Raw genomic sequence first — 12,309 nt, forward strand, 5'->3', positions numbered from 1 at the left:
TCCATGTCCAGTTCTAACTGCTGCTTCCTGACCTGCATACAGGTTTCTCAAGAGGCAGGTCAGGTGGTCTCATATTCCCATCTCTTCCAGAATTTTCCACAGTTTATTGTGATCCACACAGTCAAAGGCGTTGGCATAGTCAATAAAGCAGAAATAGATGTTTTTCTGGAACTCTCTTGCTTTTTCCATGATCCAGCAGATGTTGGCAATTTGATCTCTGGTTCTGCCTTTTCTAAAACAAGCTTGAACATCAAGAAGTTCACAGTTCACATATTGCTGAAGCGTGGCTTGGAGAATTTTGAGCATTACTTTACTAGCGTGTGAGATGAGTGCAATTGTGCAGTAGTTTGAGCATTCTTTGGCATTGCCTTTCTTTGGGATTGGAATGAAAACTGACCTTTTCCAGTCCTATGGCCACTGCTGAGGTTTCCAGATTTGCTGGCATATTGAGTGCAGCACTTTCACAGCATCATCTTTCAGGATTTGAAATAGCTCAACTGGAATTCCATCACCTCCACTAGCTTTGTTCGTAGTGATGCTTCCTAAGGCCCACTTGACTTCACATTCCAGAATGTCTGGCTCTAGGTGAGTGTGAGTGATCACACCATCATGATTATCTTGGTCTTGAAGATCTTTTTTGTACAGTTCTTCTGTGTATTCTTGCCACCTCTTCTTAATATCTTCTGCTTCTGTTAGGTCCCTACCATTTCTGTCCTTTATTGAGCCCATCTTTGCATGAAATGTTCCCTTGGTATTTCTAATTTTCTTGAAGAGACCTATAGTCCTTCCCATTCTGTTGTTTTCCTCTATTTCTTTGCATTAATCACTGAGGAAGGCTTTCTTATCTGTCCTTGCTATTCTTTGGAACTCTGCATTCAAATGGGAGTATCTTTCCTTTTCTCCTTTGCTTTTCACAGCTATTTGTAAGGCCTCCTCAGACAGCCATTTTGCTTCTTTGCATTTCTTTTTCTTGGGGATGGTCTTGATAAAAATCATACGTCTGAGTAAATCTCAGATACGTAAATAGAAATCAAATGGAGAATTATCTGCTTTCCCCTCTGATCTTCCCATCTTAGTCTGCTCATTCTTTTCTTATTTTTTTTCTTGTTGGAAAGTCCATATTAATGGAGCCACAGAAGGAGATGGAGCAAGGAAAGATCAGGCTGTATGGGGAAGGGCTAGAAGGAAGGGATGTGGTTAGGGTGGGGTAGAGATGGAGGGACTGGATGTTAGAACCTGGAAAATTAAGTCAGTATTTCTCAACCTTTTCATCATTTCTCACTCTAAGGAGTGATGGACATTTTTTCTCTCATCGTCCTCCATAAAATTTTAACATCACAGATAGACCATATATCTGTATGGGTATCAGGGCTTTATAAATAAAAAGAATAAGATTTTTTTCACTGCCTTGGTGGCAGTATTGCCCCCATTGAGAATGCATGGACTAGAAGACATCACTACTCAAAACACTCCCTGTAAGCTCACAGACAGATAGAACTAAGCCAAGTTTCCAGCAGGTGTCTCTTCTTGTTAGGATGAAGGAACAACAGGAAGAGATGGTTTGGGAAAAGGGCAAACGGGCAGTGCAGATTTGGAAGTCAACTTCCACTCAAGTGTAATGATCTTGTAAAAATCTTACAGGATCTTGGTTGAAATTTTCACACTTGATCCGTCTATTCAGGACAGCACTACACTGGGAATAAACAGAGTAATGAGTTTCAGATATCTATGGTTGAGGTGTCCTAAAATCTAAGGCAGATACAACTGTGTACATGAAAGAGAAAAGTCTTTGGTACTTAATATTTGAGAATAAAGCAAATCGCCAAAATATCTTTATCTTTGTTTCTGTCCTTCTAAGTTTATATGAAAAGAGAAGATATATTTGAAAGAGTGTTTCCAAGCAGCCCATGCATCTTGTTACCTTCCACTTTAAGTTTAAATTCCATACCTTACTTTCAGGGGTGACGATAGGCGCAGGATACAGCCTGGCCCAGTTGAATGATGCCTTACGTTTTATTGTTTCTGAACAACCAAAGGAGAAGACCAAGACCTACCACGCTCTCCTGAAGCACCTGAGAACACTTGCTGGAGCCCAGATTAGGAACATGGCGGTATGTTCTCTAGTGTCATATGAGATAAGACTGTGTCAGAGCGGCTTTAGAGACGGTTTTGGGACAATGAGAATTGTATTGACAGCAGCACAGTGCATATCTGAATTTAGAGTTTCCTCAGGCTCCAGTCTCCTCACTTCGCCATGTTATTGGACACGTGCTAGGGTCAGTTCTGAAAGAGGTTTTTTTCCTCATGACACATGGAAAGGCAATATTTTCTCAAGCTATAAGTTCGAATTGGCGTCAGAGGAGTGGGACTCATGCACACTGTGTTGTCTGACTGTATTTAGCTGCACGCCCCCAGCCAAGTTTGCCAGATCTTTCTCTGAAACAAAGAAGAGAATTTTTAAAGCTTACACAAGATCCCTGTATACATAATTCCTTATTTTTCAAATGACTGAGTGTAGCTTTAAAAATGCCATCTTTTCTTTTTAATCTAGACTTTAGGCGGGCATGTGGTGAGCAGGCCTAACTATTCTGACCTGAATCCCATCTTAGCAGCAGGAAATGCTACCATCAATCTGATATCTAAAGGTAAGAGACCAAGCTTTAAGCATTTGATTTTATAATTATCACATCAGTTACGTAGCTCCTTTGCAAACTATGAACAAGGAACCCAAATATATCTCACTTAGACTCACCAAATATATCTGGTTGTATCTACATTACCTCAAACATAAGGATGAAACTGAGATCAATCACCTTGTTTTCCATATGTTCTATATCTTGTAGATCACATAAGTTACTGCTCCTGACAGTTTTTCTGAACTAGTTGGCTGTATTTATGCATAGTCCAAATTGTACTATCAAGGCAGATAAAGGAAAATTTAATGAGGTATATGTATGTGATTTTAAAGTTTTATGGCATATTTTATTTCACAGTTTCATAAAGGTGAAATTTTTCCTTATAGTACTTTTCGTTTTAAACAAAATCAAATTTGTGGGGCATATTACTCATTTCTTCTCTCTTTAGTCAAAGATAGCTTAAACTTTGCCAAAGGAAAATGATTTAAACTTAAAGAAATAAAAATAAAGACAAATGTGTGTTATTCACAGGTCTATTGATATAAGATACCTTCTCTTTGATTAAAATCAGATTTTTAAAACTATGGTGGAGCAAAAGAGAGAGTATGGTAAACTGTTTAAGGGGGGGAAAGTATATATCAGGCATCCCACCCCTGCCATTCATCCCATCTCTATCTCTTTGGACAGGTCATCTATCCTTTCTTGACTCAGGGCCTCAGTTTTCCCATCTATGAAATACACTGGAACCAGTGTACCCATTACCCATTTGTGAACCTCCTTTATACTAGGCCTTACTCTTTGCAACCACGACTGAGCGACTTCACTTTCACTTTGTACTAGGTAGTTTCCAAATAGCTTTAAAGTTCTTCAAAGCCCAAATGTTGTGAGTGGTGTACAATGGGCAATAAGAACAAGAAAGGACATGTTAGTGTACTGGGTCCAACCCTGCCATCATGTATGAGAAACCAGAAGCCCAAGGTTCCAGGACTTGCCTCAGCCAACCCAGCCCGGGAGCTAGACGAAGAACCCACATCTCTGGCTCCCAACTGCACTCTCTTTCCACCAGTGCATCATATCTGTCCCTTTGGGCATATTCTCCAATTTGATAACTTCATCCTAATCAAGGTCATTTTCTCTAATAGAAGGAAAACGGCAGATTCCTTTAGATGGCCGTTTCCTTGAGAAGTCACCTGAAGCCAACCTCAAGTCAGAAGAGACTGTGTTATCTGTGTATATTCCGCACTCTACTCAGGTAAGGGCTCCCTGACCCACCGCCCACCCCAGGGAAGCCCAGCTTCACCCTGAGCAGCAGGCCACATGTGGGCTTCCGAGAGAGAGGTGTCCTCTCCTTTCCAACCAGCTGCTGCAGGGCGCCTTTGGGGCTGCTCACAGGAGGGGTGCATTCCCAGGTGACCATCGGATTTGCTTTCTTATCAGAGCCACGGTATGAACTCAGGGGCCCTGGGTGCTTTGCCTTCTGTTAGTCCTTTCCTCCATAAAAGATAAAGTAAAAAATATATATGACTGTGTCAGTATAAAGATAAATATGATCCAGGCTACCTTCAGTGTTATATATTCATTATCATTATATTCATTTTTCCTTTTGATTTTAAAAGAAATGAAAACATTTCCATGAGCCTTATCTCTCTGCCTGCAGGGAACATTAGCCCTGTAAAAAAGAGAGCCCTTTGTGTGAAGAGCTGAACTGGGAGTTTCAGACAAAGATGAAACTTAGCCAAGATTGAGTAATAGTCTGTTGACTACAGCAAGTTTCTGGTAAACTGAAAGTTTATTACCATAAATTTACTACCAAGTCAACCAGGTATTTATTAACCAGATATTTTAAGTACAATTTTCTATTTATTAACTATCTACTACTTTACATGCCTGGCACAGTGCTAAACTCCGAAGACTACGAGACACAGCATTCAGTCTTTAAAGGTCTCTACACCTATGAGGAAGGGCTTGAAATAGGAAAAAACTAATCTCAGACAGGAAATGAGCGGACAAAGAATTGAGGTAGTTTCGGTGATGGGGAGAACCCTGCCCTGGTGTTGTTAACCATGAAGGAAGGCAGTTGAGATCAGCATAGGTCAGTGTAGAGAAGGGGGTGGTCTTTCCAGGATTTTTATTTAATTTAAAACCTTTTTTTTAGTTTTGTACTGGGGTATAACTAATTAACAATGTTGTGATAGTTTCAGGTGAATAGTAAAGGGACTTAGCCATACGCAAACATATATCCATTCTCCCGCAGACTCCCCTCCCATCCAGGCTGCCACATAATCATTCAACTTTTTTTTATTCTATGAAACAAATAGTCAAAGAGTTAATAGTCTCACGGGGATGGGGGCTGGGGGGCATGGCAGGCTGAAGGCCAGATGGCTGGGCAGGTTATGTGGAGCAAACTGAGAGATGAGTCTGGAAGGGAGATTGGGGCTCCATCACCAAGCATATCTATTGCTCTATTAAGGAGTCTGTATGGGTCCTAGCAAACAGTCACCTCTGAAGGCTTTAAAGAAGATCCAATCTTAATGAAAGGCGCTTTTGAGAAACATTGATCACTAGAAAGATAGAGGATAAGTTGATTGGAGGATAGCCTAAAAGTCGAAGGGCCAGTTAGGAGGCTAATGCAATAGTTCAGGCAAGGGAAGGTGATGAGCAATGAGAGGCAAGTCCCCACCAGTCAGTGCAGTACAGCAGGAAAAACCAGTGTCTCTCAAACACTTCTTTATCACCTTACTTTCTAGATCAAAAATGTGTGCTTCTTGTCAGGGTCCATGATGGTAGGATCTAATCTCTCCCCTGCCCCCTACCAAGATGCTGGCCACGCAAAGAGGCTTTCACGCTTTGTGGCTCCAATGTTTCAAACTAGTAATGAAACTCAACCTAGAATGACAGATTTAAACTTGGCAAGCACTTTGGAGACCGTTTGTCCTGTGGGTTCCAAGGTTTTTTCCTACAGTAGAATTCTTTATTCAGATAAGATTTACATAGAACACCAAACTAAAACTGCTACAAGTGGAAGTGAGGAAGTTCACCCTGAGAGGCACCCCACCTCCTCATCCTCCACTCAGCCCTCTCAGCAGTCACCAAGGTGCCATCTGATCAAATTAAACCTTGTCGTTTTAAAGAGAAGTAAAACTGGAACAGTTTAAGTCCCCTGCCCAAGGCCACACATGGATTCACAGAGGAGGGTAGATGAGCACAGACCCCAGAGCCGGCACTGCCGCTTCCTGTGTGACCTTGTGCAGGCGACCCAGCCTCGCAGTTTCCTCATCGGGAAAGTGGACGTGAGCAGAGTTGTTGTGAGGATTAGATATTAACACATAATATAATACAGAATAATTAATACTTAATGTAATACATAACAATAAATACAAAGCACACGGGCAGTATATACTCCACAGTCAGTTCCATACTCCATAACCACGCCTGTGTGAGAACTTATATCATTCACAAGATCTTTTTCAGGATCAATACCAAACGTCATTGTTGCTGTACATCAGACAGTGAAGCTAAGCACTACACGTTGTTTTTCTGTCTCTAGTGGCACTTTGTGTCAGGACTCCGGATAGCCCAGCGTCAGGAGAACGCCTTTGCCATTGTCAATGCTGGGATGAGCGTGAAGTTTGAGGATGGCACAGACACCATCAAGGAACTTCAGATGTTCTACGGAAGTGTTGGCCCCACTGTTGTCTCTGCAAGCAAAACCTGCCAGCAGCTCATTGGGAGGTATGTCATAACACATCTGAAGCATGCAACCCTGGCCTTGCCATTTTAATATTTCAATGAAAATAGCACTTGGAAAATTTTTTCTGATCATAATATACATATATATATATACACATGCATATAATGTGTTGAAAATTTAATCACTGCAGAAAAGTACAAAGAAAATAAAAATCACCCAAAACCAACAACCTTCAAGATACAATGATTCTTTTGTTGTAGTTTCTATAATAATAATTCACAAATTAATCTAAGATAATCTAAGAAGATAGTATCTCCAAAATTCCACTACAAATTAACCTGAAAAATAAGTAAATGTTTCTAATACTGTGTCCTAAGACAACTGAAAATGTCCTTAAAGAGCTTAAAGAAGATGAAATAGTCCAAAAGATGAATTGGCCTTCCTCCTGTCATTTGCATTATTTCTAGCATTTGGACAGCAAATTTTTGAAGTTCTTCTAACCAGTAATTTTATAGTAATTTTCACCCACCCATCATGTTTTTTGTCAACAATTAGAACTTAAAGCAAGTTTTTTCTGATACTGAAATAACTAAAATAAGTGTTCGCAAAGCACTTATATAATAACTTTCAGCCATGAAAAATGTTGCAAGTATCATCAATAATTCAGTCATTTACTAGTCTTTAGTCAGGAAGATCCCCTAGAAGAGGAAATGGCAACCCACTCCAGTATTCTTGCCTGGAAAATTCCATGGACAGAGGAGCTTGTGGGCTACAGTCCATGGCGTCACAGAGTCAAACACGACTGAGCAACTGAGCATGCATGCGCTTGGGCAGGTGTGGTGTCATTGTTGGAGACACAGCCACGAACAAAACAAAGTCCCAGATCCTGGGAAGCTTGATTTGAGTACTTTTTTCATCCAAGCTATTTGAGGTAAATCAACATTCCCAGGCCATGACATTAAAAATAATAAAAACCATCTGATTAAAAAATAGGCAGAGGATTTGAATGGACATTTTTCCAAAGAAGACATACAGATGGCCAACAAGTGTATGAAAAGATACTCAACATCACTAATCACAATGCAAGTCAAAACCACCATGAACTATCATCTCACGTGTTAGAATGAGTATTATATAAAAGACAAGAAATAACATGAATGGAGAATAGGAAACCCTTATGCACTGTTGGTGGGAATACAAATTGGTGCAGCCACTGTAGAAAACAGTATAGAGGTTCCTCAAAAAATTAAAAATAGGACTACCATATGATCCTACAAAGAAGATGGAAACATCTACTCAAAATACATAAGCAATTCCATGCGGCTTGCAGCATTATTTACAATAGCCGAGATAATGGCAGCAACCTAAGTGGTCATTGATGATCAATGTATAAAGGATATATATATATATATATATAATGGAATATTATTCCATTATAATAAAAGAAGGAAACCTTGCCATCTGTGGCAACATAGATGGACTTTGAGGGCATTATGCTAAGTATGATGCAGAGAAAAACAAATACTGTACGATCTTATATGTGGAATCTAAAACAAAGCAAAAACTGAGCTTGTAGATACAGAGAACAGTTCGGTGGCTGCATAGATGTGGTGGGGTGGAGGATGGAGTGCAAAATGGATGGATGGGGTTAAAAAAGTACACATTTCTAGTTACAAAATAAATGTCATTGGGATGTAATGTACAGCATGGTGACTATACATAATAATACTATATTGTATATTTGAAAATGGCTAAAAACAAAACTAGATCTTAAACGCTCTTGTCCTAAGAAAAAAAATTTGTAACAACATATGGTGACGAATATTAACTAGACTTATTGTGGTGATAATTTCACAATATATATAAATATCAAATCATTACGTTGTACCCCTGAAACTCACATAATGTCATGTCAATTACACCTCAATTAAAAATTAAAATTTTTTCAATAATATTTTTGAAAGGAGGACTTTGTAAGAAAATTTGGGAGCCACTGCCCCAGATTCTAAAGAAAGCTAGTGAGGGATTTGAGAGTCTTTTGTGTAGACTTCAAAGACGGATACATACTGCTCTCCATCTTTTCGTACTCTGCTGGATTAGTGTTTGTCTCTGCCTCTTCTGTGAAATGTTCACACTCTTTCCTACTAGGAAATGGAACGACCAGATGCTGAGTGATGCTTGCCGATTGGTTCTGGATGAGATTTACATCCCTCCAGACGCTGAAGGTGGCATGGTAGAGTATAGGCGAACCCTCATCATCAGCTTACTCTTCAAATTCTACCTCAAAGTGAGGCGAGGGCTGAACAAAATGGTAAGGACTACTTCTCTGGGTCTCTGGGCCCCCTGGCCTCCTGGACATGAGCCTGCACATGAAGGGCCTCCATGGCCTGGTTTTAATAATACACAGAGCGTGTCGAGGGTGGGGCCTTCCAGTGGCGCTTCCCCGCCTCCAACAGCTTCCTCCTCACCCTTTTTGTTTCTCTCCTTCCCTCACCCTCCTTCACTCCTGAGCTGAGAAGGGGATGGATGACCTTGTTATTCCATTTGCTTTATAATTTGTATGACAGAGGCTAATATGCAGTGTCAAGTTGATTTATAGTAGTGAAGAGCCTTCAGTGAGCAAACTATAATATTTTCCTTAAAGTAAGACCTATTTTAATATTTTAAAAATATGAATAAGACAAAAAGGAAGAGAAAATCATCTATAATCCCATATACCTGTACATAACCATTATTAGTATTTTATTATGTACTTCTTCAAACAACAGTGCTAGCCCAGGGAATTCAAAGCTCAGGGCTCTCTCCCAGCAGAACTGGTATCTCATGTCTGGAAGAATAAATAGAATAGCCTATTTCTGACATGTGTTTTTCCAAGTTAGTCACTCAGATTATAAAATTAAATGTGAAAAAAATCTTCTTTTCAGGACCCCCACAAGTTTCCTGATATTCCAGAAAAGTTCGTGAGTGCGCTAGAAGATTTCCCTATAGAAACACCCCAAGGCATTCAGATGTTCCAGGTTGGTGGCTGGGGTGTTTTGCTTTTTAATCTGTCTGTGCATGTAAGTGTATGCTATTATGCATATATCTTCCTTCTTTTCAAGAACTTATTTTTTATTTTTATTACTTGTACAGACAAAGTCTGCTAAAGCCAGTTGATGGGTAACATTGTCACCCACACATGGCTTTCTTGGTTTAGCTTCTATGCTTTTACTAAAGGCTACACAAAGAATTAGATTTTGTATCTCCTTTACCTTCTATTTTCAGTTTTGCTGCTTAAAATTTCCTCCTTTTCTTGGCCAGTGTCTGTCCTTTCTTTAAACTCTGACTTAGCATTTACTGCTTCTATAGAGACTTCCCAGCTTTCTTATAATTGAAAGTTTCTCAGTCCTGTCTGACTCTTTGTGACTCCATGGACTATACAGTCCATGGAATTCTCCAGGCCAGAATACTGGAGTGGGTAGCCTTTCCCTTCTCCAGAGGATCTTCCCAACCCAGGGATCAAACCCAGGTCTCCTGCATTGCAGGTGGATTCTTTATCAGCTGAGCCACACGGGAAGCCCAAGAATACTGGAGTGGGTAGCCTATCCCTTTTCCAGAGGATCTTCCCATCCCAGGAATCAAACCAGGGTCTCCTGCACTGCAGGCAAATTCTTTACCAACTGAGTTATGAGGGAAGCCCCTGCTTTCTTATAATCATCCTAAATCTCCCAGAAATTTGTGTATATTTCTTGCACCAAATTAGTTGATGTCAACTGTTCTTTATTGCTATACAAAGTTGATCACATTATGTTAATGTGTTACTGTGTATTCTGATACTTCAACAAGGTTGTAGAGTCTTTGAGGGCAAATTAAAAAAGTCTTCCTTTTTTGGGGTGAGGGGGTGGTTGTAATCAGAATTTATCCTTTATTGTATGGATCTTTATTAATGTTGACTCACAGATATGGATACCCAATTGCTTATAGTTTTTTTTGACTTTGAGGTAAGCCAAGCTATATCTATCTATATATATATAGATAGATATAGATATATATCTATATATATATATACCAAGCTATATATATATTCCCAGGTTTCAGTGCTTGAGGATGCCTGGTAATAAAATAACTTGCTTTGTTCGTGAACAGTGCGTGGATCCCCACCAACCCCCACAAGATCCAGTTGGCCACCCAGTCATGCACCAGTCAGCCATTAAACACACCACAGGGGAAGCTGTGTTTGTTGATGACATGCCCCCCATCTCCCAAGAACTCTTCCTGGCTGTAGTCACCAGCACCAGAGCTCATGCAAAGATAATGTAAGAAAACAAAACATCCCTATAAGTTACTGGAATGCATTCACAATTTTGTATTAGAATTGAAAATTTATTATATATTTGGGTCAAATAAGAATAATTTCCTCTTTTGGATGGGAATCAGTCATTTTTTAAATATAGTTAAGAAAAAAAAAAATCTATGACCAAAAGTAAGAACACCTACTAACTGCTGGCACTTTCCACATGGAATACTGCCCATGACTTGTTATGTGGTCACCAATTTTTCCTGGTGTTTAGGAATCACTTGTATTACCCTGAGCTTACCTCTGTAACTTCAGTGTGTGCTTTCAAAATTTCCTTCCTAGATTAATTGATACTTCAGCAGCCCTGGCCCTTCCTGGTGTTGTTGATGTGATAACAGCAGAGGATGTTCCAGGAGATAATAGCTATCAGGGAGAGATTTTCTACGCACAAAATGAGGTGTGTGATTTGTGCGCCGCTTATCATTCAAATGCTTTGCTGGAAATGCCAAAATCATTATTGGTCATGGGCCCATGTTCACATCACAAAGACCTGCAGGGAACCAGTGACTCCCCCTCAAATTCTCTCTTGAATGGTGGACCCTTTTGAGATTCTGTTAAAAGCCATAAGCCTTCTCAGGGAAGGCTTCTAAAAAACCATCAAGTGGTAGAAGCAATACAGAGCATAGGACATTAAAGGAACCAGCATTATTTCAGGACAACCGGATTACTGGCTGTGATATGGGAGTGGGAAGGAATGTGGCTGAAGACAGTCACAGGCCAGGTCCTTAAATTCTTCCTCCAACCTATGTATCCCCTGAACCCCATTCAAGTTACTGTTTTAGATTTATTCTCATAGGTTGAAAATAATACAACATGTGGCTTTTTGCCAGGTAATTTGCGTGGGTCAGATCGTCTGCACTGTGGCTGCTGATACCTATGCTCATGCAAAAGAAGCTGCTAAAAAAGTGAGGATTGTTTATGAAGACCTAGAGCCCAGGATTATAACAATAGAGGTACGCAGGCCATTCCATGTCTTCTAGAATGACTAGGGTGGTATAATTTTGACAGAATTCAACCCATGGGGTCACAAAACAATTTAGGGCTCACCTATACTGGGTTTAGAGCTGTCCATAGTTTTAGAGAGAAGGCTCCAACAATCTGCACCTCGAAACATAATACAGAGAATTTTCCTGCCTGGAGCTCTCTCCCTTCTTGTGTCCATTTCTCCTCCCTTGATCTCTTGCTAAGGCATGGCCACAGAATACAGATAAGGGATACCAGGGGGATGTTCTACAACCTCACATACAAAACTAGTCATTGGGAAATCCAGAGTATGTGAAACTCAGAACAGTTGTAACATTTACTATATTACAGCTTGGGTCCTCTGTCTCCCTGCCTACTTCCTGCTTAAACACAAGCCCTGGAGATAGTACTCTGACTGACAGTCTGACTCTATTGTCTGCTGCTGCTAAGTCACTTCAGTCGTGTCCGACTCTGTGCAACCCCAGAGACGGCAGCCCACCAGGCTCCCCCATCCCTGGGATTCTGCAGGCAAGAACACTGGAGTGGGTTGCCATTTCCTTCTCCAATGCATGAAAATGAAAAGTGAAAGGGAAGTCGCTCAGTCGTGTTCGACTCTTAGCGACCGCATGGACTGCAGCCCACCAGGCTCCTCTGTCCATGGGATTTTCCAGGCAAGAGTACTG

The 12,309-nt window shown here is 40.4% G+C and overlaps 1 protein-coding gene across 1 annotated transcript in view; it reads left to right on the plus strand.

The window, feature by feature from the left end:
* The window catches only part of LOC109569310 (aldehyde oxidase 4-like), a 71,660-nt gene that overhangs the window by 25,858 nt on the left and 33,493 nt on the right, over positions 1 to 12,309 (plus strand). The window contains exons 11-19 of the mRNA XM_019974651.2: positions 1,960 to 2,111; positions 2,552 to 2,645; positions 3,779 to 3,888; positions 6,184 to 6,368; positions 8,476 to 8,638; positions 9,252 to 9,344; positions 10,453 to 10,622; positions 10,946 to 11,060; positions 11,494 to 11,616. Of these exons, the coding sequence (XP_019830210.2) occupies positions 1,960 to 2,111; positions 2,552 to 2,645; positions 3,779 to 3,888; positions 6,184 to 6,368; positions 8,476 to 8,638; positions 9,252 to 9,344; positions 10,453 to 10,622; positions 10,946 to 11,060; positions 11,494 to 11,616 (1,205 nt within the window). The remainder of the gene's footprint in view (positions 1 to 1,959; positions 2,112 to 2,551; positions 2,646 to 3,778; positions 3,889 to 6,183; positions 6,369 to 8,475; positions 8,639 to 9,251; positions 9,345 to 10,452; positions 10,623 to 10,945; positions 11,061 to 11,493; positions 11,617 to 12,309) is intronic.

Source organism: Bos indicus, chromosome 2 (genome assembly GCF_029378745.1).
Source record: "Bos indicus isolate NIAB-ARS_2022 breed Sahiwal x Tharparkar chromosome 2, NIAB-ARS_B.indTharparkar_mat_pri_1.0, whole genome shotgun sequence".
Classification (NCBI taxonomy): domain Eukaryota; kingdom Metazoa; phylum Chordata; class Mammalia; order Artiodactyla; family Bovidae; genus Bos; species Bos indicus.